This window comes from Lonchura striata, chromosome 1, assembly GCF_046129695.1.
Source record: "Lonchura striata isolate bLonStr1 chromosome 1, bLonStr1.mat, whole genome shotgun sequence".
Taxonomy (NCBI): domain Eukaryota; kingdom Metazoa; phylum Chordata; class Aves; order Passeriformes; family Estrildidae; genus Lonchura; species Lonchura striata.
Genome location: NC_134603.1, coordinates 2,278,480 through 2,303,176, shown reverse-complemented (window position 1 = coordinate 2,303,176; position 24,697 = coordinate 2,278,480). Strand labels below are relative to the sequence as shown.

Sequence of the window (24,697 nt, the reverse complement as noted above, 5' to 3'; positions counted from 1 at the left end):
TTAAACTTCCCCCACCCATTTAGGATAGCTCTAAAAGGGAGTTTGGGGGGTTCCCTCCCTCCCCCATTTGGGGTGGCCCTATAAAGGGGTTTTCAGAGGGTCTGGCTCCCTCCCCACTCCGGGTCTCTCCATTTAAACCTTCCCCATCCCTGGGAAGTTATTCCCAAGAGTGGAATAACTCTTATAGGGGGAGTTTGTAGGGGTTTAAACACCCCCCCCCCTCCCCAATTTCGGGCAGCTCTGCCAGGGGAGTTTGTGGGGGTTAAACTCCCTCTTTCCCTTATCCAGAGCAGCTCTTCCCAGCGGGTTTTGGGGGGGTTTATACATCCCCCATTTAGGGTCTGGTGGGATTTAACATCCCCCGACCTGGGGTAGCTTCACAAAGGGGGTTTGCGTCCCCTCTTTATTTCGGCTAGGAGGGAAGCTCACATCTGGCCAGATGTTGAGTGCAGGGGGCTTTGCAACAGAACAGAGCAGGGGTTAGGAGGGGTTTAAACCCCCACTTAGGACAGACCCGGGATCTGGACCCCGCTGGGTCGCCGAGCCCCCAAAACCCCGCTGTGAGCTCAAGCAGGAGCCCCCCCAGCTCCAGCCCCCCACCATTCCCAGCCTGTGGATGTTGCATCCCTGGAGATGATGCCCCCCGAGGAGGAGAGCCCGGATGGGGACAGGGACGGTGGCCTTGTCCTCCTGCACGGCCCGAAGAGCGGCAGCGCACGGAAGGTGAGGATGGCGTGGGCTGTCCCCGTATCCCTGTCCCCGTATCCCTGTCCCATCCCTAGGGATGGCTGTCCCCATGGATGGGGGCACAGGAACAGCCAGCCCTGCTAGGGGTGGAAATGTTGTTGCTGCCCCATAAACAGCCCTAAAAAACTCCTTCCCAGCTCCTCATCCTTAAAACCCCACTCCTGAATCCCATCTTTTCTGCTGGCTCCCTCCCAGCCTCCTCATCCCTAAAACCTCGCTGCTGAATCCCATCTTTTCTGCTGGCTCCATCCCCAAGCTTCCCAGCGCCTGCTTTTTGCCTCATTCCTCGAGATTTTGGTTTTTTTTTTCCCTCCTCCTTGCCCATGGGAAGCTGATCCAGCCAGGTGCTCCCAGGGAAAGTTGGGATGTGCGGGAGAGATGGGGCTGATTGCTCTTCTGGTGTTGTTTAATTACCAAAATTGGGATGGAGTCAGTGGGAATTGCCCTCAGGCTGCCACCAGCCCCTGATTTATTGGGGTCAGAGAGATTTTAGGGAGCAAGAAAACATGGAAAACATTTATTTTTGGGTCTATTTAAACATTTTTCCCAAGTTAGTCTCACCCCCTGAGATCCAACAGGACAAACCAGCAGTGAGTTCGCTCCATAAGCTGAGCTTTTCTTGCAAGAAGTCCCAAAAGTTAAAACACCCCTAAAAAAAAAAAAATTCCAAATAACCAAGAATCCAAACTTAGCCAAACTCTGGAAGGGATTTTTATTTTTATTTCCCCCTGGATCAATCTGATCTGGAGTCACTTGAGCCTGGGCTGCAGCTCAAGAGGTTGCAACCTTAAACCAGGTTGGGGTTTAAGTCAGGGCCTTGCCTGAAGAGCAGGTGCTGCTTGTGAGGGAAGATTAACAGGAGGGATTTGGGACTTTTTTCCCCAATTTATTCTCTTTGGGTCTGGAATACAAAGGAAAATATTGCCAAGCTTTGGAGGGAGAACTGGGCAAGGCATCAGCAGCCTCTGTCATCAAATTATTATTTTTTAATTAAAGCAGCAGAACACCTGATCAGCTCTATGACTTTATTTTTGTTATTTAAAAGAAATTATCAATACAACCTTTTCCTGCTGTTTCTTATCACCCTGACAACATCAGGAGCATGGGTCCATATTTTCTGCCTTGCAGGGGATCCTGAATGCTGCTGAAAAAGTGATTTTTTTTTTTAATAGTTTGTTTTTTTTTTTTGCCAAGTTTTCTGTCCCAGGAGTGAAGACTTAATCCACCTGTTTCCTGCTGGCACCGTGCCCTGACTCTGTGCCTCCCCCACCTCCTCAGAGCACTTTCACCCTCCTAAAATTCAATTTTTAACTGCAGTTTGTGCTGTTTAAAAACCCCCAGTCCCCCAGATTTTTATTCCCACCCCTGGGTTTATTTTTTCCTTCCTCTTGCTGACTGCATGAACCACCAGTGAGGCCACTTGGGAAATTTAAAACCTTAATCCTCCCCTCATTTGTTCAAAGGCTCTGTGATGTAACCATATTCTCAATAAAAGGTTTTAGAGGTTTTAGCTGATCCTGTCTCCCACAGAAACCCAGCTTGGAGCCAGGGTGCTCCATGAGATTAATTCCATGACCAGGAATTTCCTATCTAAATAGATGTTCAGGGAGTGAAAACCCACTTGTTGTCACTTCCTGCTTGTCTTATAACAGCTCTTATTAATTTCTTAAATGCTTCTAGCTGGGAAAAAAAAAAAAAAAAAAAGGAAGGAAATGCTGGATAATCCTGGGGAAAAAAAGGAGAATTTCCAAGCTTGTTTTTGTGTGTGGAGTGCTTCCCTGGCTTTTGTTTTCCTCTCTGTCCCACAGGATAATGTGGCTAAAGCAGGGTCACTTGGCCACTTCTCCTGTGCTGGCCTGGCTCAAAAATTTGTGGATTCCAAAGAGGAATAAAAATTCCAGCTGACAGCTCTGGCTCTGTGAAAATGCTCTAAAGACAGTTGTGGTTCTGGAATTTAAACAGGTGCTCAGAGTTATCCTATTCCAGCCTGGAACCATCTGTGCACTTGAGAACTTCCCGTTTGGAGGAAAAACTCTGTGTTAGGAAATGCTGCTGCTGAGAGGGCATGGAAATAAATCCCTGATTTATTTATTTTTTTGGAGTGGGATGTAGATGTTTAGAGGGAGAAAATTATGGGGTTGAGGTTGGAGCCACAAACCATGGGACCAATGGATGGGGTTGGGATCATGGATCGTGGTCCAGCATTGGGCTCCAACAGCAGAAGGAGCTGGAGCTGCTGGAGCAGGTCCAGAGGAAACCATGGAGATTCTCCAAGGTTTGGAGCCAGCCTGGGAGAGCTGGGAAAGTCCACCCTGGAGAAGGGAAGGCTCCAGGGAGAGCTCAGAGCCCCTTCCAGTGCCTGAAGGGGCTCCAGGAGAGCTGGAGAGAGACTGGGGACAAGGGATGGAGGGACAGGACACAGGGAATGGCTTTAAACTGGAATAGGGTCAGATTAGGTGGGATTTTGGGAAGGAATTCTTCCTTGTGAGGGTGGTGAGGGGCTGGAATGGAATTCCCAGAGAAGCTTTGGCTGCCCCGTGCCTGGAGGTGTCCAAGGCCAGGTTGGAAGGGGCTTGGAGCAACCTGGGATAGAGGAAGGTGTCCCTGCCCATGGCAGGGGGTGGAGTTCCATGATTGTGAAGGTCTCTTCCAACCCAAACCATTCCATGATTCTGTCATTCCCTCAATGTCCCTTTTCCTGGCACGAAAGGGTCCCTGTGTGTTTGCCCACGGCAGCGATCCAGACTGGCTGGAGTCCTGCTTTCCTTCATTCCCCGTCCTTGGGAACGGGAAGGTGTGGAGCTGGATGTGGAGCTGAGCTCAGCACCAGCTGATGACTCCTCTTCCCACATTATGGATGTCTCGAGTCTCCACTCAAATTAAACTTCCTCAGTTTCTCTCTGGGCATTCCCCAGCTTCCCTAACTGGGAGGAATCCTGGTGGTGACTCCTTTGTGGCCAAAACTGGGCTTGGGCTTGGTCCAGTCTTGGGCAGCTGTGGAGCAGCTTCTGGGATCCAGCCAGGTTCTCCCAGTATCTCCAGGAGCTTTTCCTGCAATTCCTGCTGGGCTGTAACTCCCAGTTACCAACCCCTTCCTCATTTCTGTGGAGAGATCCGTGCCTGGGTTTTACCAACCCATTCCTGATCTGTGCCAGTTCTTCAGGAACTGGATCTTCACCTCCTTTCTCTCTTCCTTGAAACTTTAACAGCACTTCCAAAGATCCCATTTTCCCCTTCCCACATTTCACTTAATATCCTTCAGTTTCGCTTCTCCTCTGTTGCTTCCAGCTACAAAGGAGCAGCAACAATCCCTTTATCATGGAATTACCCTTTGCAATTACTGGCTTCCACATCTTCCTCCAGGTGATTCAGTTTGTAGAAAACTGTGGAGGCTTCGGCCTTGCCTTTGTCACTGAGGTCACAAATCTCTCTCAGGGTGTGGCTGCCACCCAGGAGTCACCCAGGGCTTCATCTCCTGGGGGTGGGAAGTTCAAAGTCCACCCTGAGTAAACATTCCCTAAGGACTCTTTAATTGCCACCCTGGATGGGTCCTCTCGAGCTGGGAGAGGTGGCTGGAAGTGACAAAGGCCCTTGAGTCATTCCAAACATTCCCTGTAAAGATAAGGCTGGAGAATCCTTGCTCCCCCTCAATGGGAGCTTGATTTCCTCTGGAAAGGGTCTTAGGGAATATTTTTTCCCTCTCCGGGAGAGCCTGGATGAGGATTTTTGGTTCCATTGTCACTTCCATGTGAGGGTGGAACGCAGAGGGATTTCCCCTGTTTTTTTCTGGGCCTGAAGAGCCTTATTCCAATAAAATGATTAGATAGGGGCTGGAATGGACTCCTTGGGATCACAGAGTCCAGTTCCTGACCCCTGTCCTCCTTTGTCACTGGTGATAAATGTCAGGGCTGGCCACACCTCACTCATTTTCATGGATTTCTGTTCCATCATTCCCTGCATGCAAGCAAGAGCTGCTGTTCCATGGCTCCTCCACAGTTTATGGAAGAGTTCTGTGCTTGTTCTTCCTTTAAAACCTTTAAACCAGGAAGGAAAAGTCTGATCATCTCGGGAGCCACTTCTTAAACACCCAAATTCCCTTTTCCAGGTGTCCCCAGGTGCACCCCAAAGCCTGGATGAAAGAGCCTCTCTTTCTTCTGACCTTACAGGGGTGACCTCGAGAGCTTGAGCAAAGAATTTAGTGAGGAAAATCCCTTTTGGAGCCCAACAGTGGGATTTTGGTGGGATTTTTTTTTTTCCCCTTTATGTAAGTCATGTTTAAATCCCTGGAAACTCATTCAGTGGTTTTTAGTTTTCAGTTGGAACTCTGACAGGAAAAGCTTTGGGATCCTTTAAACTGTTGGAAGGTGGAATGCTCTTCCCTTGACTCCTTATTTTCCTTATTTATATTTGGATTTAAAGATGGCCTTTTATCCTTTCCAGATTTCCTCCTTGCTCCAAGATTTGTGGAATTACAGCATGACCGGAGCTCCTGCAGATGGGGCTTGGTTGTTCCTCATGGAATGATGTTTCTGTTGATCCATGCAAGCCAGGGATGATTTTTTGGGATCAAGGCAGAGCCTCTTGAGGGAAGATGCACAGAATTCTCATATTCCCAAGCTCTGCCAGCCTCATAAATATTGAGGAAAAACAAAATGTGTGGAGATCACGAGAAATCCTTGAATTCCTGACTAAACCTCACAAGGCTTTGGGTTTATATCCGGGGCTTCTGGTTTTCCAGCACTTTTTTGCTGCTGGCTTAGAAGCCTGGATAGGGATTGAGAACTCATCCCATTAAATCTGAAGGAGAAGCCAGGGAAAAAACCCTCATCTCCACGAACAGCTTTAGTGCTTCCCAGCAGGAGAGGTCGAATCAATTTGCTAAATCCTTTCATGGCTCCTGCAGGGAAGAGGTTTTAACCCTCTTGGAATATCTTGTGGAGCCATCCCAGCATTTTCTGCATCCTGTTCCTTTCTTTCCTTCATTCCCAGTGTTTTCCCTCCAGACAACAATCTTCATTTTGGGTTTGGATAATCCTTCTACTTGTGCCTTTTCCATCATCCCACCTGCACTTCCCAGGCCTTTTCCCAGGTGTTTTTTTGTTTCTTTTCCCCAAAAAAATTCCCTTAAAATCTTCTGGCTGCTTCCAAACAAATTTTTGCCAGAGGTGAAAAGGACTGCAGGGTGCTGGAATTTGCAGGAAGAGATGGAGTCAGGGAAGAGAAACTTCCCACCTGTTGAGCTTTGTGTGGATTTCTGTGGCTCTGGAGGCACAGAGAAGGAACCCGGAACTGCCTCATTTGCATATATTTGGGTATGAGTGCATATGTTTTGGATCTGTCAAGCTCTCAAGAGATCGCATATTGAAATTTGAAATTAAACCTTGACATTTTAATGAGCACCTTCTCTTTATATCTTGGCATGATTTCCTGATCCTTTCTCCTTTTTCCTCTGATTCCTAGATTTTTTCCTCCTTAGGGAGCCAACAGGATGGGTGGATTCCCCCCAGGACAGATCCACAAGTGACAATTCTGGATCAAACTTTCCTCTATTTGCTCCTGAGTGTTTCAGACACGATATTTATGCAGCTATGGGGGTGTTTTCCTCAAATCCCACTGCTTTTCCAGAATAATTGGGATCTTTTGCTTCCAGCTTGTTCCTTTCATCAAATTCATGGATCACTGTAAAGCCTTAATCCCACAGATTTATGGACCAGCTGGAGTTGCTCTGATTCCTCGCTCTCCAAGGGACCAATTAGGAGCTCCACTCTTTCCCTTAAATGAAAATCCTGCTGTTAATCCCAGACCTTTTTCCAAAGGAAGCAGCACTCGGTGGACTTCAAATATGAGGAATTAATTTTAAAGAAACTGAAGTCCATGGAAATGCAAAATTTTCCGTTTCCTTCTTGCCGTGTTCCACCTGAGAGGTGATCAAGCATTCCTTGGAATTGTGGAATGTTTTTTGTTGGAAGGGGCATTAAAAATCTTCTCATTCCAGGGGCACGGACACCTCTCACTATCCCAGGTTGCTCCAAGCCCCATCCAGCCTGGCCTGGAACACTTCCAGGGGCATCCACAACTTCTCTGGGAATCCTGTGCCAAGGCAGGGGTTGGAATGAGATGAGATCTCTTCCAACCCAAACCATTCCATGATTTTGGGATCTTCCCATGATTTGCAGACTCACAACTTTCCTCGCTCTTAAACTTCCCAGCTTTGTGCCTTCCCAGGGAATTTTTTTATCCAGGGTTCTTCCAGAGGCTCATTCCATGCCTCTGAATCTTCAGTGGGAATCATCCTCGCTTGGGCAGAGCTTTTAGAGCCCTGGATTTGGGGACATTCCTTGTGGCAGCCCCATTCCCTGAGGCATCCCATAAAAACCCTGTGAGCCAGAGGGAAATTAGGAGGCTGCTATTTCCTGAAGTCGGGAATTCAGCGCGTTTTCCCCGTCTGCAGAAATTCCGAGGCGGAGCCGTGGAAAGAATGGAATCAATTTAACGCCGTGCGCCCCTCATTCCTGCATCCCCGTGAACTCCTGACTCCCTGGGCTCCACACCTGGAAATGGCCTTGGGATCACATTCCTTCCCGAGCTTTGGGGTCGTTTTCAGCGCATCTCCAGCCCCCCTGGATCTTGGCTCATGTCCAGAGCCTGAGAAGGGGATATGGAATTCCAGTTCAGAGCTGTCAGGAAGAGCTCAGGGAAAGAAATCCCTGTTGGCGACATGTGGGATTGGGGAATAAATCGGTTATTCCAAGGGCAGGGGAAGGTCTGAGGGGTGAGAAATTCAATGTGACCCGGCCATGTGTGCTCACATCCCAGAAATTCCCAGTGTCCTGGGCTCATCCCACAGTGTGGGCAGCAGGAAAAGGGGAATTCTGCCCCTCTGCCCTGCTCAGGTGAGATCCCACCTGGAATTCTGCATCCAGCTCTGGGCTCCAACATCAGGAGGATGTGGAGCTGCTGGAGCAATTCCAGAGGAGGCCACGGAGACGCTCCAAGGGCTGGAGCCCCTCTGCTCTGGAACCAGGCTGAGGGAGATGGGAATGTCCAGCCTGGAGAAGAAAAGGATCCAAGGAGATCTCAGAGTCCCTTCCAGTGCCTGAAGGTGCTCCAGGAGAGCTGGAGAGGGATTTGGGATGAGGGATGGAGGGACAGGACACAGGGAATGGCTTTTAAATGGAACAGAGTGAGATTAGATGGATATTGAGAAGAAATTCTTCCTTGTGAGGGGGGTGAGGCCATGGAATGGAATTCCCAGAGAAGCTGTGGCTGCCTCATCCCTGCAAGTGTCCAAGGTAAGGTTGGAACAACCTGGGATAGAGGAAGGTGTCCCTGCCATGGCAAGGGGTGGAATTCCATGATCTTTAAACTCCCTTCCAACCTAAACTGTTCCCTGACTCTCTGGGCTCTGAAAGTGCACAATTTACAGAATTGATGGAATTTTTTGGAATGCCAAAACGTTTGGATTTGGGATGAGAACCTGCCCTTCTCTCTCAGCAGGGCTGTGACCCCTTTGCTCAGACCCAGCGCAGCAAACTCCAGCACCGCCGGGCCCGGATCAACCAGCAGATCAACAAGGAAATGAGGATGAGAGCGGGAGCAGAAAACCTCTTCCGGTGAGTCCTGATCCCCTGAGCTTCCCCCTGGCTCTGGAATTTTGGTTGGAGGCAGGAATAGATTCTTCAAGATTCAGCTGGTGGAAGATTGTTAAAAGTCAGAGCCGATGGGACAACGGGAATGAATTTGTGGCTGAGGTTGGGCTTGGAATGCAGAGCTCCGGTCTGAAATCCAGCACGTGGATCCAAGGGATGTGGAGCTCCTGGAGAGAGTCCAGGTGTTCCAAGGGTTGGAGCACCTCTGCTCTGGAGGCAGGATGGGAGCTGGGAATGTCCAGCCTGGAGAAGGCTCCAGGGAAACCTCGGAGCGCCTTCCAGTGCCTGAAGGGGCTCCAGGAGAGCTGGAGAGGGATTTTGGACAAAGGATGGAGGGACGGGACACAGGGGATGGCTTCCCACAGCCAGAGGGCAGGGATCGATGGGATTTTGGGAAGGAATTCTTGGCTGTGAGGATGGTGAGGGGCTGGAATAGCATTCCCAGAGAAGCTGTGGCTGCCCCATCCCTGGAATTGTCCAGGTCAGATTGGACAGGGATTGGAGCAACCTGGGATAGGGAAAAGTCCCTGCCCAAGGCAAGGGGTGCTCTGGAGGTTTCTGAAGATCCACCCCAAAGCATTCCATGAAATCCAGCTTTGGGATCATAAATAGGTCATTAAATCCCACCAGGATAGAGTCCAACCACTCCTCCAGCACTGCCAAGGCCACCACTTGTCCCCAGGTGCCACATCCTTGGGGATTTTATCCCAAAGAAAACTTTCTTTGGTATCTTTTGTGTTTATTTAATTTTTCCTTAATATTTGGAGCACGTTCCAGACTGGGCAGGTTGTTAATGTAAAAAATTTCACAAATCTGCCTTAAAATCCTTTTTTTTTTTTGGGAATATTTTACTAACTTGATTGTTCTTATCCAAATAAAATAAAATATAATAAAATTAACTTTCCACTTTGGAACTGGAATGATTTAACATGAATGGAGTGTTCCTGTTGCACCCGGAAGAAAGGGGATAATGGTTGATCCATTAAAAAAATGGTGTTTTCCTGGGGGGATGAGATCCCACTGCTCCATCCACGCTGCTGCGCTTCATTTAATTAAGGGAAAAAAAGCCACAGAATCCCAACTTCTATCTCTGCTGTGTTGTATTTAAAATAAATAAATAAATAAATAAATAGAACACCAAAACAACAGAGGGAAATATGCTGGCTCAGCGGAAATCAGCCTGGTTTCGGTTGGAATTGGAGCTGTGGGAAGTGGGAGTGAGGAAAAACGGGATGCAAAACACATCTTAATTATCAGGGAAATGCACCGAGGGGGCTCTTTTTCTGCTGGCTCAGCGCTCTGGGTGTCCTTTGGAGCAGCCACTTTCCCTCCCTCCCTGCCTCCCACAAATCCAGCTGAGCAATAAAGTTGATTTCTCGGCATTCCGGTGCTCCAAGCTTATGAAACTGCGGAAATCTAGCAGGGGGAGAGAGAAAGAGGAATGCTCAAGCTTGAAATTAAAGGATGATGAGGAGGGGGGATTATGTTGCAAGTCTAAAGGTTATTGCTTCAAAATTAAAGATTTGTGGTGCATGGATAAAATTCCTTTGGATCTTTAGCCTGGTGCTGATGGAAAAAACTGTGGATTGTCCAGCCTGGAGCAGTTTGGAGCTGAATTTGCTGGAATTTTGCCTTTAAATGGTAAAAATATTGCTGTTCAGCCTTTCCGTGTGTTTTCCTGGAAAAGTTGGCAGGAATGGGGTGTTGGAAAAAAAAATCCATGTGGTGTTTGCTCAGTGGATTTGTATGCTGGGTAAATAAATGGCAAGAGCCAGAGGAAACCTTTTCCTTCCTGTTCAAACACTGGGATGGAGTGGAGGAACGGGGGAGATAAAAATGTCCAGGTTTTTGGAAGGAAAGAAAAATAAATCACAAAATAAATCCCAGAATTTCCCTTTGTCCTGGGCTCATCCCACAGTGCGGACAGCAGGGAAAGGAAAATTCTGCCCCTCTGCCCTGCTCAGGTGAAAACCAGCCTGGAATTCTGCACCCAGCTCTGGGTTCCAACTGCAGGAGGACCTGGAGCTGCTGGAGCAGATCCAGAGGAAACCACGGAGATGCTCCAAGGGCTGGAGCCCCTCTGCTCTGGAGCCAGGCTGGGAGAGCTGGGAATGTCCAACCAGGAGAAGAAAAGGATCCAGAGTGATCTCAGAGCCCCTTCCAGTGCCTGAGGGGGCTCCAGGAGAGCTGGAGAGGGATTTGGGACAAGGTTTGGAGTGACAGGACACAGGGAATGGCTTTAAAATGGAACAGAGTGAGATTAGATGGATATTGGGAAGGAATTCTTCCTTGTGAGCGTGGTGAGGCCCTGGAATGGAATTCCCAGAGAAGCTGTGGCTGTCCCATCCCTGCAAGTGTCCAAGGCTAGGTTGGAGCAACCTGGGATAGTGGAAGGTGTTCCTGCCCATAGCAGAGGAGCGGAATTCCATGATTTTTAAGGTCCCCTGCAGCACAACCCATTCCAGGATTATTTGCTGCATGTGGCACTTGCAAGTACACCAGGAAATCCTTTTTCCTATTAACAGATTCCTGGCAGAATCATGGAACAGATCCTCCTGGAAACTGTGCTAAAATACCTGGAAAATAATCAGGCAACAACAGAGAAATGATTGGCAGCTGGGAACAAGGAGGGAAAACTTAATCCATATGGGATGAAAATTGGACTGACCATGTCCTGGAGGTGTTGGGATGTATGGGGGATAAATAGGAATTAAGTCTTGGTTTATAGGGGTTAAATACTGGTTTATATGGAAACATAGGGTGAGGGTGCCTGGGGAATTGTAGGAATGCTGAAGGATTTTCAATGGAAGCAGCCATGGGGATCTTTGGATGTGTTGTGGTTTGGTTTGGTTTGTTTCTAATCAAAAAATTCCTTGCTCTTGGAAAAATCCCAGCAAAGGGGAGGCAGGAGGAGATTGAACCACCAGATTTTCGAAGGAAAACCCTGGAGCTCCTTCTGCTGCCCTGAGCCAGGGCAGGACTCAGAGGGATTCAATCCATACAAAATCCATGTCAAAGGCAATACTTTGGAAAAGCGAGAGGGAAGCAGTTTCCTGGTGGAGCAGAGCTCGTCCGTGTGTTGTTTTCCCTGGATCCCAGCGTGGTTCAGCAGCCAGAGCCCTTTTCAGCTCTGGGTTATCTCTCCCTGCTTTCCTTTGGAGGAGATAAGCAGGGAATAATCAGCCTGGGAGCTCGTCCTGCTGGGAGCAGCTGGAATCAATCCCTGGTGTTTACAGCTCCTGCCGGGAGCAGGGAAGGGAGGGCAGGAGCTCGCAAATCCTTTCTTTTCCACAAGGATTCTTTGCACCTAAAAATGAGTTTTTCACCCTCAAATCCCACTGTTTATTTGGGATGGGGGAGCAGCTGGACTGGTCACAAGCTGAAGCTGCGCTGCAGCTGAAGTGGGAATGGGCAAGGGGAAGGTGGCTCTGGAGCAGGAATTCCTGGATGCAGCAGTGCAATGAGTTTTGCCTGGGCTTCTACCTGGATGTTTGGACTTCCCTAGTCCTGAAATTCTGGGAGAGCTGGAAATGTCCAGCCTGGAGAAGAGAAAACTCCACAGACACCTCAAAGCTCCTTCCAGTGCCTAAAGAGCTTGAGGAGAGCTGGAGAGGGATTTTGGACAAAGGATGGAGGGAACAGGACACAGGGAATGGCTTCCCACTGCCAGAGGGCAGGGATGGATGGGATACTGAGAAGAAATTCTTCCCTGGGAGGGTGGTGAAGCCCTGGAATGGAATTCCCAGAGAAATTGTGCCTGCCTGATCCCTAGAAGTGTCCAAGGCCAGGTTGGATGAGGCTTGGAACAACTTGGGATTCCAACCATGGAAGGTGTCCCGTGGCAGGAGGCAGAATGAGATGATCCTCAGAGGTCCCATCCAAACCTTTCCAGCATCACCTGGAGAGGCACAATCCTGTGGGAAGGCCGGGCTTGGCATGGATTGCGCTGCTGGGGTGGAAAAAATAAATTAATGGATAAAAAGAGGGAAATTTGATCCATGGTTTGTTGTGGCCGCAATGGTTTTTTTGCAGGGCCACCAGCAACCACAAGGTGAAGGAGACGGTGGCTCTGGAGCTGAGCTACGTCAACTCCAACCTTCAGCTCCTGAAGGAAGAGCTGGAAGAGCTCAACAGCAGCGTGGACGTGTACCAGAACGACAGGTGGGTCCGGGAAGAGCAGCCTGTTCCCTTGGGATTTCACTTTTCCCGCTGTTAATGGGATTTTTCTGGCAGTGAGGCTGCTCTCGCCGTGTCCGCCCCGCTCCGTCCCATGGCTGAGGGTTGGGGTGACTTTCAGAGGTTCCCTTCCAACCCAAACCTTTCCATGGTCAGGGACAACGAGGTGATGGCTGGAGGATTTGGGCATGGGCCACAATTCCTGGAGAATTTTCATCGTGGGAATGTCGGTGGTTCCCTTCTAGAGCTGCAAGGAGAAAAAAAATCAGCTTTTCCTGGGGGATACCGGGATGTTTTGGGAGAGATGCAGCATCCCTTGGACACTGATGTCCCAGAGCAGGAGGAATAGGGAAGAAACAACCTTCTTTCCCTGTATTGACCCTCTTTCCTGACAATCCAGATCTTTTCCCAGCAGGATATTTTGGTGATGGGAATCCCCGTGCCTGGAATTGTCCAAGGAATGACTGGATGTGGCACTCAGTGCTCTGGGCTGGGTGGGATCGGTCACAGGTTGGACTCTTGGAGGTCTTTTCCAGCTGAAACAATTCTGGGATGCCGGGATTTATTTTCCTCCTTTTCCCTTCCTGAGGTGGACCGTGTTGGATGGCGACACCATCCACACAATCCAGGTGTTGTGTGGATGATGTGGCTGACAGATGGGGCGGGATGGGATCCAGAGGGACTTGGATAATCTCCAGGTGAACCTCATTAGGTTCAACAAAGCCAAGTGCAATATCCAGCACCTGGGACGGGGCAATTCCAAGCACAAATCCAGGCTGGGGGTGGTGGAGGGATGGAAGCAGCCCTGATGAGAAGGGTTTGGGAGTGTTGGCAGATGAAAAGTTGGAAATTCCTCATCCACGTGTGCTCACATCCCAGAAATCCCCCCTGTCCCAGGTTCATCCCACAGAATGGGCAGCAGGAAAATGGGAATTCTGCCCCTCTGCCCTGCTCAGGTGAAACCCCACCTGGAATTCTGCATCCAGCTCTGGGACCCAACATCAGAAGGATGTGGAGCTGCTGGAGCAGTTCCAGATGAGGCCATGGAGATGCTCCAAGGGCTGGAGCCTCTCTGCCCTGGAGCCAGGCTGGGAGAGCTGGGAATGTCCAGCCTGGAGAAGGGAAGGATCCATGGAGATCTCAAAGCCCCTTCCAGTGCCTGAAGGGACACCAGGAGAGCTGGAGAGGGATTTAGGACAAGGGATGGAGGGACAGGACACAGGGAATGGCTTCCCACTTCCAGAGGTCAGGGATAGATGGGATCTTGGGAAGGAATTCTTTGCTGTGAGGGTGGTGAGGCCCTGGAATGGAATTCCCAGAGAAGCTGTGGCTGCCCCATCCCTGGAAGTGTCCAAGGCCAGGCTGGATGGGGCTTGCAGGAATCTGGTCCTGTGGAAGGTGTCCCTGCCCATGGCAGGGGGTGAGAATGGATGATCCTGAAAGCGCCTTCCAACCCAAACCATTCCACAATCCCACATTTCTCTGTCCATCCACGTGCTTTTCCAAGCACATTCCCAGACAGGGATGCTCACTTTTCCCAATTTGCCACTTGCTTGCCCTGGTTTAGAAAGAAATCGGGAGAAACAACAACAAGCCCAAACCCTGCCCAGGCCAAACAAAAACCCCTTTGTTTATTCCAGACGTTGGATTCCAGCGGAATTCTCGTTAGGGAATGAGCAGTAATGGCTTTCTGCACTAATTATAGCTCCTGGAGCGGTTTGTTCCAAGGAAAACGTGGGTGCAAATTCCCTGCCTTGCTCTCCTGGTTTTCATAACCTCCTTTGCCTGTTTTCCTCCCCAATTAATGATTGATTAATGAGTTACCAGCAATTTGAGGGGATAATGAGAGGTGGCTGCTGTGTTGGTGAGGGCTTGATCCTGCCTTGCCCACCCAACACCCAAGATTCCTCTGGAAAGCAGGAGCTGGAAGAAGAAGAAGATGATTTGGAGTTTGTTTTTTTTTTTTTTTGCACTTCTCTTCTTATGCTGCCATTCCCAAATCCTTTTTTTTGGGAAGAGCATTTTTCCATGTGGAGTCTCTCAAAAGGAGCAGCACCAGCCCAGGGCAAGGAGCTGCTTCCTTTTAATCTCCAGCCCCCAGGATCCATCCAAAATTTTCAGTCCGACCACCAAACAGGTTCTTGTCTTCTTCCAGTGAATCCATCAGCGTTCCCATGATCCCTCTGGGACTCAAGGAGACCAAGGAGCTGGATTTGCTGGTCCCACTCAAGGTGAGCTTTGGTGTTTCATTGATTGATGATGAAGCAGCAGAAATTAATTTTCCCATTTGGAAAAGCAGCCAAAAAAAAAAAATTAATGGAAAGGAACTGGAGTTAAAACATGGGAAAGTGGGAGATGAAGGTCTGGAGATGCTGGAGAGCAGGAAAGGGAGGAGATTATTACTTAGTGGAGGTTTTCTTGTAAATTTATGGTAAAATTGTAAGAAATCTCCTCCCTTTAAATAAAAAAAATAATGATTTTCGTCTGTTTCCCAATCCAGGATTTCATCAGTGAACACTATGGAGAGGAGGGTGTCCTGTTTGACAAGGAAATCAAGGAATTAATGGAGCTGCGGCAGGTTGGTGTCCCTTGGCTTCCAACGTTTGGCTTGTCCAGGGTCACTCCTTGGAGATGCCACATTTCCTTTGAGGGGGGTCCCCTCTTCCTTTCTCCAAATTCCATATTTATCCTTGTATTTCAGGGTGCAGCATTCCCATGCTGGAGCACCTTGGACTTGGTTTACAAGTTCCAAAACATTGCAGATTATTCAGGAATTGTTCATTTTTTTCCTGTCCTCGATGCCCTGCTGACCTACAAATGAGCAGCAACAAAATTTATAGTCCAGTCAATATTTATGACTATTAATTCACCCCTGGCAAGGCTGAACAACTTCTCTCTCTCCAGGTAGTCCTTGGAGAAGAGGAAATTTAAAGCACTCTGGGAAAGGAGGGGAAAAATTCCTGTTTGTTCCCTAGGATTTATAAAATCAGAATTTCCATGAGTTTTTTCCAGCGCAGCTCCCAGGCTGCTGCTTCCACATTTGGGTGTCCCAGCACCCAGACTTTCCCCATGGATGAACCTCAGAATCATGGAATGGCTCTTAAAAATCTTCCAGTTCCATCCCCTTCCATGGGCAGGGGCATCTTCCACTATCCCAGGTTGCTCCAAGCCCCACCCAACCTGGCCTTGGACACTCCCAGGGATGGGACAGCCACAGCTTCTCTGGGAATTCCATTCCAGCCCCTCACCGCCTTCACAGGGAAGAATTCCTTCCCAAAATCCCATCTATCCCTGCCTTCTGGCAGTGGGAAGCCATTCCCTGTGTCCTGTCCCTCTTTTCCCATCCGTGTTTCCTCTCCCATTCCCGCAGGCCATGCGCACCCCGAGCCGCAACGAGGCCGGACTGGAGCTCCTGATGGAATATTACAACCAGCTCTACTTCCTTGACAGCCGGTTCTTCCCTCCCACCAAAACCCTGGGCGTCTTCTTCCACTGGTGGGTGCAGCTTTCCCTGTCCCTACTGGGTGGGCAGTCAGGATCCAAATTTCCACCATGGAGTCTCTGCCAGGGCTGGTGGACACCAGGATCTGGATTTGCTGGTGCTTTGGGTGGGTTAATTTGCGGAGGGAGAGGGGAACACAATTCCCGTGGGATGTACCACGATGGGAATGGCGCCCGCAAGCCCACCTGAGCACTGAAAACCCTCCAGGCTCCTCCTGCATCCGTGGGGATCATGGAGTGGTTTAGGTTGGAAAGGACCTTCAAGGTCATCCAGTTCCAAGCGCCCTTTCCACAAGCGAGGACATTTTGTGTGGACATGCCAGGGACGCTTTGGGGACCATGACCAGGGGATGGGCAGCTGTTGGCTCCTCCCTTCTCCAGGTACGACTCCCTGACGGGGGTCCCATCCCACCAGAGGGCTCTGGCCTTCGAGAAGGGAAGCGTCCTCTTCAACCTCGGAGCGCTGCACACGCAGATCGGAGCGCGGCAGGACCGCGCCTCCCTGCCCGGCCTCAACCAGGCCATCGATGCCTTCCAGAAGGCAGCTGGTAAGTGGATTCCCCTCTTCCTCCTCTTCCCAGGAAGCTTTTCCCAAAGCTGGGAATGATCCACAGGAGCGCAGGAAGGGGTGGGAGCGGTCGTAGGAAGAGGTGTTCCCAAGGGATCACAAACCAGGTTGGTTGTGTGGGTCGGGATGAGGAGTTGGGATGGTCCAACAGCCAAAAAGGATGTCCCCCAAAAAGGATGACATCCAAAAGGATGTCCCAGCTGTGGAGAGGCTGATCCGTCTCCCCAGAGGAAAAAACAGAGCCTGGAACTGGGATCACCCAGGGCTTTGGAGAAGAAATTGAGCACAAAGATGGTTTAGATGGCAAGGGTTGGACCTCAGATCTTCTTACCCACCACTGATGGTGAGAAGTTTGATGTTCATGGAGGGAAACCTGCCTGATCCCAAAGTTTGATTCTCTTACTCACAAGCCTGGTAACTTCCAGGAGCTTCTGTCTCCTCCAGGTGCCTTTAACTACTTGAAGGAAAACTTCTCCAACGCTCCCAGCCTGGACATGAGCGCGGCCTCCCTGACCATGCTGGTGAGGCTGATGGTGGCCCAGGTCCAGGAATGTGTCTTTGAGAAGATGACCTTGCTGCGTGCCCAGAACGACTTCCTGGCCCGCCTGCAGCTGGCTCAGGAGGCAGCGAGGGTGAGGATTTTGGGAAGGAGAAGATTTGGTGGGATTTCGTGGCCGGCAGAACCTTCCAGGAGAGCACAACCCGAGGGACATCCTGCCATCCAATCTCTTCTCCCTTCCCTCTTCCCAGGTGGAAGATGTTTATTGCCTGGTGCACCAGACCATGAGCCAGCCCCACGTCAAGGATTACGTTCCCTTCTCCTGGACCACCATGGTCCACGTCAAGTCAGAGCATTTCAAAGCCCTCTCCCATTATTTCGCTGCCATCGCCCTCTGCGACTGCCCCGGTGAGTGTCCGGCCTGGAGGGAGCTTCCAGCTCATCCAAGTACTAATTCCACTTCATTCCTGGGTTTTGGGGAGGGATTCCAAAAATATTAAAAAAAAAGAGGCTATGGATACAACACCCGAAGTTTCTGGAATGCTCTGAGCTGTGGATCTTCTTTATGAACTCAGCAATTCATCCCCCAAGGCAGATTTTCCCATATTTCTGGTTTCCACAGGGAAGAATCCTAAGAAGGAGAGGAAAATGCTGCTGGAGGGATGTCACCTGTGGAAAAAAGGGAAAGCACCGTTGGGTCACCTTGTTTTAGACCAGCCAAGGGCTTCAAAAATCAAAAATAAATCCAAAAGTACCTTGGATTTAACTTCCAGCCTCATGGATGGACGTCCTGGGAATTTCAGGGTGGTGGCAGCAAGGCACACTTGGTCCCATGGAGTCACTTGGAGCGTGACTTCAAGATGTGAGCCTTGATCTCCATCTGTGCCACCACCGACAATTCTGGGAGCAATTTTGGGATGGAGCAGAGGATCCGGGGTGGGCAGCAGATGCTCCTGGTGACCTTTGGTGTCACCCACCTCTGGTGGGTGGCTGAGAAGCTTTTTGAGGGCCGGCTGCCAAAACCAGTGCTGGGACCAGTGGCTGCCAGACTGTCCTCACACCCGCCCCTGCTCCAGAGCCTGCCCAAAATCTTCCTTGTGCCATGTGGGCGTTGCAGAAAAACTGGATTAAGCAAGGAGATGGGAGAGAGGGGGATAATGTGGAGCTGGAATGGCTTAAAGATTTGAACAGGAGAGGATGATGATGGAGATGGGATTCCATGGAGTACCAAGGGGCAGGGCAAACCTTCCCCCTAAAATTTCTGGTGTCCTCAGGCACTGTGGGAAGCAGAAATCTCCAGGAGATGCCTAATTTAGGAATTTTTTTTGCCTGCTGTTGGGATCTCACGTTCCTGCTCCCACCTCTCCCTTGTCGAAACAACAAATCTTTTGCTTCCATAACCAGCTGGGAATAAATTCCTTACGCTGCAGTTTGTTCCCTCAGGGATGCTGACCTGGCAGGAGCTGGCACAGGGAGAGCCAGCCCTGGAGCTGCCAGTTCCCAACCCTCTGGATCCCTGTGCCCACCAGGTTTTGGGATCCTCTGCTTGGGAGCAACAAAACTCCCTGGAATATTCTGGGTTGGAATGTTCTGGTCTCCAGGGAGATCTTAAAGCCCCTTTTAGTGCTTCAAGGAGCTCCAGGAGAGCTGGAGAGGGATTTTGGATGAGGGATGGAGTGCCAGGACATAGGGAATGACTTCCCACTGCCAGAGGGCAGGGATAGATTCGATATTGAGAAGGAATTCCTCCCTGTGAGGGTGGTGAGGCCCTGGAATTCCCAGAGAAGCTGTGGCTGCCCCATCCCTGGAATTATCCTGGGCCAGGATGGATGGGGCTTGCAGACAAGTGGAAGTGTCCTTCCTCGTGGAAAGGGCTTGGAATTGGATGGTCCAACCCAAACCATTCCATGATTCCCTGATTTTGTTGTCTCTTTTGTCTCCCTGTCAGTGACCTCCCAGGGCTCTCTATTCCCAACCCTGCTTCCACACTGGAGCAAAGGAATGCAGGAAAGAGGAAAAAAAAGCTGTGTTCAGGACAATTCCTGCCCTTAACTTCAGATCCTGGTGCATCCCTGACTGGGATCATCCCTGGGCCCATCCCTGATTCCTTGCAGGCTGTGGTTGGATGACAGGAAGGACACCTGAATGTGGATGTGGCTTCTTTGTCCCCACTGTCACTTCGGGCTGGGTGGCCCTGACCTCTCCCTAATCCCGTCCCCATCCATTTCCTTCCCACAGCTCCCTCGGATGCCGAGCTGCTGGAGCAGGAGAAGGCTTTCCTGCAATTCCATGTCACCATGCCAGAGGGGCCGTCACTTCGTGTCCTGCTGCAGGATCCCGAGGAGAGGAGGAAGCTGGGTGAGCGCAAATTTCTGGAAAAATCGCAATTCCCACAAATGATGAGGTTTTAGGGGGATCTCTCCGTGCAAAGAGGAATTTCCCGGGAGATTTCTTCTCCTGGGAAGCAGGAAAACATCGCAGTCCCCTTGAGGGTGTGAGGACCAACTCGTGGTGCTTGTCCCAACCTGTCCAGCTCTGACAGGAAAAATTCCAGGTGTTCCGAGCCAGGTAACATCACCCAACACCGCAGAGAAATCCATAGGGACACGGAGATCCTGGGAGCTCCTTGTTTTGGGCTGACTTGGCTGGAAAACAAGACACAGCAGATGCTCAGGGGGTGGCTTTTTCAGCTGCTGCGAATTCTTGGGAGACAAGAACTTCTTCCCATGTGGAATTTCAGCTCCAGGGAAAGAACAGACGCTGCTTATTCAGCTCAAGTCGTGGTTTGGCAGCCCCTCCTCAACAGGGCTGCACCAAGAGCAGACTCAGCACTCAGAATTTGGGGTGTTGTCTCCCCTAGGAGCTCTTTTCCCTCCTTGTGGAAGGAGGCAGATCCCATCAGGAATGAGTTTGGCCTCAGCAAAATCCTTCAGGATGCTCAGTCAGATTTCACTGGAAACCTCCAAATAAACCCCAAAATCCAAGTTTTTTATGGTGACAGCTCCCCAACTCCCTCAGATGTGGTTTGCATCAGCTTTTCCAGCTCTGCCTGATTTTCCTGGGGAAAATGGGCTCTGTTCAACATTCCTGGTAAAAAATAGATGTGCAGACACCAAGCTCAGCTTGGATTTGGTTTACAGGAAGGGAAAAACTCGGAGAGGTTGTGGATCTCCATCCCTGGAGGTGTCCAAGATCAGGTCACACAGGGCTGGGAACGGCCTGAGATGGTGGAAGGTATCCCTCCGTTATGGAAGGGGGTTGGAATGAGATGAGCTTTAAGTTCTTTTCCAACCCAAACCATTCCATGATTCTATTCCTATTATTATTCCCCATAATTTCACAATTTATAGATTTGATAAAAATTCTCAGTGGCGGGAGTCTCCTCTCTGTTTTCCATCCACCCCCAAAACATTGCCTGGGTTGTTAAGTCCCTCTGGCTGTGGATTCCAGGAGTCTGGAGCAGACCTCATCTCCCTGGATTCTGTTGCCACCGTGTGTCCTGGACGTGAAATGCCACAGGCACGCGCGTTTCCATGAGACACGGGGAGAGAGCTTTTCTGGGAGTTTAGCCTTGGATACGGCTGCCTTGGTTGCAGTTTCCCACGGAGGAGACGCTTTGCGTTGATATCCGTGGGTCACTGGAATTTCAGCTCCTCTTTCCCAACCGCTTCCATTCCCCGAGGGTGGGAACACGTTGAAGGCAAGTGGAGAGGAGCAAAGAGCAGAGGATGGAGAGCAGAACCTGCAGGGCAAGGGAAAGGCTTAGCCTAGAAAACAGGGACGTGTTGCACCTTCCCAAGGAGGACGGGGCTGGGTTGTTCTCCACATTCCCATTCCCGAGGGATCCGAGGCGATGGAGAGAAGTTAATTTGCTCAGGAGATCGAGGTTAAGCGTGAGGAGGGACGTCGGGGGTGGTTTTTCAGGAACATCTGCCAGCTCCAGCGTCAGGGGAGCGAAGTAGGTCACCCTTCAAGGTCCCTTCCCAGCTCTCCATCGGCTGGGACCGACCCCATTTAGGGCTGGGAACGTGACTGGGCTGTCCCTGAGTCACAGCGGGGTGGTGGCACCGCTCCTGAAATCCGTGGGCAGCCGAGCGGGAACGGCGCGCCGGAGCTGCCGCTCCGTCGGGCTCAGCTCCCTCCGCTCCCTCGCAGGCAAAGCTCACCTCAAAAAAGCCATCATGAAGCACGAGGAGGCCATGAGGATCCATGGATTGTGCAAGATCCTAAGGAAGATGGATATCCTGCAGGAGGTCCTGTCCTTTGCCCACAAACGCTCCCTGAGCAAATATTCCGAGATCGACCACGAGGAGGATTTCTTTGAGACGGGAGAGGCTCCGGACATCCATCGTGAGTGGGGGTTTTTTGGGGTTGTGGGTGGGGAGGGGGTTTGTGGGTGGGAAGACTCCACAGGCTGGATGATCTCTGAGTTCCAATCCAAGCTATTCCAGGATTTTAGGTCCTGGTTCTTACAGGGTCACACTGTCCCTCTCTGGGACGGCAGCAGCTGCCCCAGCTGCCTGAGGTCACGCCCTGTCTGTGCTTTTGTCTCCCTCCCATCAGCCAAAACGCACCAGAAACCCGAAATCAAGTCCCCCAACTTCTCCCAGGTGAAGGTGACCGACCTCTTCCACAGGCTGGTACGTACAGCTCCGGGAACGGGAATATCCCGAGGGAGCAGCCGTCTCCTCCTCCTCCCCTGCATGCTCTGCTTGCCTGGATTCCTTCTTCCCGCAGCCTCTCCAGCAGTTTTGCAAGGAGGAGCAGCGGGAGGAGGGCTGGGATCTGTCTCTGTGACACCTAAATGGGTCACAAAGCTCCTCTGGTGACAGGAATTTTGGGTGGGCTTTTCCAAAGAGACCCTTGGGAAGAAAGGTTTTGGTGGCAGCAGGCACCAGGAAAATCCCACTGGAGTTTTATCCACGCCCTCTTTGGGTTTTTAGGGTCCTGGGGAGGAGGATTGGGATTCAGGACAGTGGTGGGATCTGTGGTGGGGTCATCTCCTGAGTACCCCAGGGAGAGCTTGTGCATCTCAGCCTCAGGGCAGGCAGGAATTTCCTGCTCCTGTGGGAATGGAAAAGCAGGAAAAAGAAGGGAAAATGGGAAAGAACTGGGGAAAAGAGACCCTGAACTGGTGACCTGTCCCACCATCCTGCTCCTGGACCAACCCCTGGTGGCATCCCCGAGATCCAGACAGCCTCAACCCCCATAATTTCTTCTTGGATGATGGGACTGTTTTCCCTGCAAAAGACCGGATTTCTTCCTCTGCCCCCTCCCCATCCCTGGAATGGGATTTTTTACAAGGCTGCACAATTCCAGGGGGTTGAAAAGGTGCTTTCCATGTTTCTGCCTCTTCCCAGGGCCCCCTCTCCGTGTTCTCAGCCAAGAACAAGTGGTATCCAGCTCGGAGAGTCCACCTGATGAGAGGAGAGAACGGCTTTGGATTCACCCTGCGAGGAGACTCCCCCGTCCTCATTGCTGGGGTCATCCCGGGGGGCTGCGCTGCTGTGAGTATCCCAATTTCTTGCTATTCCCATGGGAATGCCGGAAGGGAGCTGCCTGGAGGGATTCCAGGTGTTTTTAGGACTTAAAACGGTTCAGGAGGAGACTCATCCGTGCTGGAGATCAGGCTGAGGTTTGCAGGTGGGCGTCATGAAATGATTAATTTTTAGGAGACGGCTAAGGAGAAAACATGGAATTTTGCTCAGTTTTTAACTGCTGGAAGCCCATTCAGCTCCCTTGTCCTTAGTGTTGGGATGTGACAGTGGCTGGAACAAGATGGCACATCCAAAAAACGGGGGGGGGGGGCAGCTTTGTTTTCCATCAGAAGATGCTGGAGAATCCCGGTGGGATGCCCTAAGGGTCTCCCTGTTCCCTCAGTACCAACCCATCCATCCAGGTCCCAGCATCTCTGGAACAACACCCTCCGTAGCAGCAGGATGACATCCCTCTTTGGAAAAGTCAAATCTCCCCAAAGATTGGGATGTGGTCCATATCTGGAGCAGAGTTGTGTCTTCTCCTCAGCTTGGAGAAGGGAAGGCTCCAGGGAGAGCTTGGATCCCTTCCAGTACTTCAAAGAGCTCCAGGAGAGCTGGAGAGGGATTTTGGACAAGGGTTGGAGGGACAGGACACTGGGAATGGCTTCCCAAAGCCAGAGGGCAGGGTTAGGTCGGTATTGGGAAGAAATTCCTGGGTTCTTGAGAAAATATTCTTCTTGAGGGTGGCGAGGCCCTGGCACAGGTTGCCCAGAGAAGCTGCGGCTGCTCGTCCCTGGAAGTGTCCAAGGAGCAACCTGGGATAGTGGGAAGTGTCCCTGGTGGGATTGGATGATCTTGAAGTTCCCTTCCAAACCATTCCAAGATTCTCTGACGGTCCATGCCCATTTTCCCTCGTTCCCTGCAGGAAGCTGGGCTGAAGGAGGGAGACTACATCATCTCTGTGAATGGCAAGGACTGCAAGTGGTCCAAGCACGCCGAGGTCGTCCAGCTGCTGAAGAGCACCGGGAAGGAGGGGGTGGACATCAGAGTCATCACCCTGCAGGGCTCGGAATGCCCCAAAGCCGTAAGTCACATCCCGCAGGAAACCACGGAATTCCTTGGAGCTCTGTGGGCGCTGCCCTGGCTTCACTGCCCTCTCCACCTTTCCCAACCAGGTGGACAGGAAGGCGGCAGTGATGTCCTCGGGATCTGGGATGCCCAAGAGCAACAAGGAGAACAGCAGGAAGAGCCTGATGAACAGCAAGAGCGCCAGCACGCTGCTGGTGTGGGGCAAGAAGAGCAAGAGGAGCAAGAAGAGCACCTACAGCGGTGTCCCCTTCACCGCCGTGGGGGACAACGAGGCCATGTACTGACCGTGCTCCACCGTGTCCCCTGAGCTCCAGGACTGGCTGCCCGGGAAGATTCCCAAGCCTGGCTGGGCTGTGAGGACTCCCAGACCCGGGAACGCGCCGCTGGTCGGATCCGCGCCGAGAGGTGAGCGAGGCACCTCCACCTCCCAGCTCCTGCGTCCAACAATCCCCTCAGTCCAGGGGAAAACTCGGGTTTATTGTTAATTTTGGGATTTTTTGGGGGTTTTTTGGCTCTCAAAGGGGGTCGGGGGGAGCCGTGCTAAAGCAGGGCCTGGTTTGTGTCTTCTGCTTGGCCAAAGCCAGCCCCAGCCATTAAAGCAAAAGTGTCACCTTCTGTAGCATCTCCTGGGCTTTCTCTGCGAGGTACAAGATGGAGCTGCTCTCCAGGAGCTGCTGGAGGAGCTGAATCCTTCAGCTGAATCCTTCCAGACTCCCTTTTTTTGGGAGAGGGAACGACATGGGCATTGATGACTTGTGGTGATCCCACCACAGGGTCCAACCCAGGCAGAATCTCCCAGGTGGGGCTGTCCCAACAAAGTAGGATGGTTTGACCACTTTTAGTGCTTTTGAGGTGGTTTTTTTGGGGAATGAACCCCCAGCTTGGCTCATAAAATCCAGCCCAGCTGCCCAGACGGATTCTTTGGAAGAAAAGGGAAGGACTTAACGTGCAGTTGTTGTCTGGTTTTTTTAATCAGGAGACATGGATTGCC

At 51.0% G+C, this 24,697-nt stretch overlaps 1 protein-coding gene across 2 annotated transcripts; it reads left to right on the top strand.

Moving 5' to 3' along the window:
- RHPN1 (rhophilin Rho GTPase binding protein 1) lies at nt 1-24,321 on the top strand. Of its 2 annotated transcripts, none has more exons than XM_031504124.2 (15): nt 1-723; nt 8,242-8,360; nt 12,429-12,557; nt 14,728-14,803; nt 15,073-15,150; nt 15,943-16,067; nt 16,455-16,621; nt 17,086-17,273; nt 17,392-17,548; nt 19,379-19,498; nt 21,296-21,490; nt 21,704-21,780; nt 22,501-22,647; nt 23,543-23,701; nt 23,793-24,321. In XM_031504124.2, the coding sequence occupies exons 1-15, from the start codon at nt 634-636 to the stop codon at nt 23,988-23,990; spliced, it is 2,025 nt and encodes a 674-aa protein (XP_031359984.2). In that variant the 5' UTR covers nt 1-633; the 3' UTR covers nt 23,991-24,321. The 2 variants fall into 2 exon arrangements, with proteins under 2 accessions (XP_031359984.2, XP_077637919.1); XM_077781793.1 differs by having other exon boundaries at nt 4-723; nt 8,245-8,360.
- The last annotated feature ends 376 nt before the right edge of the window (nt 24,322-24,697 follow it).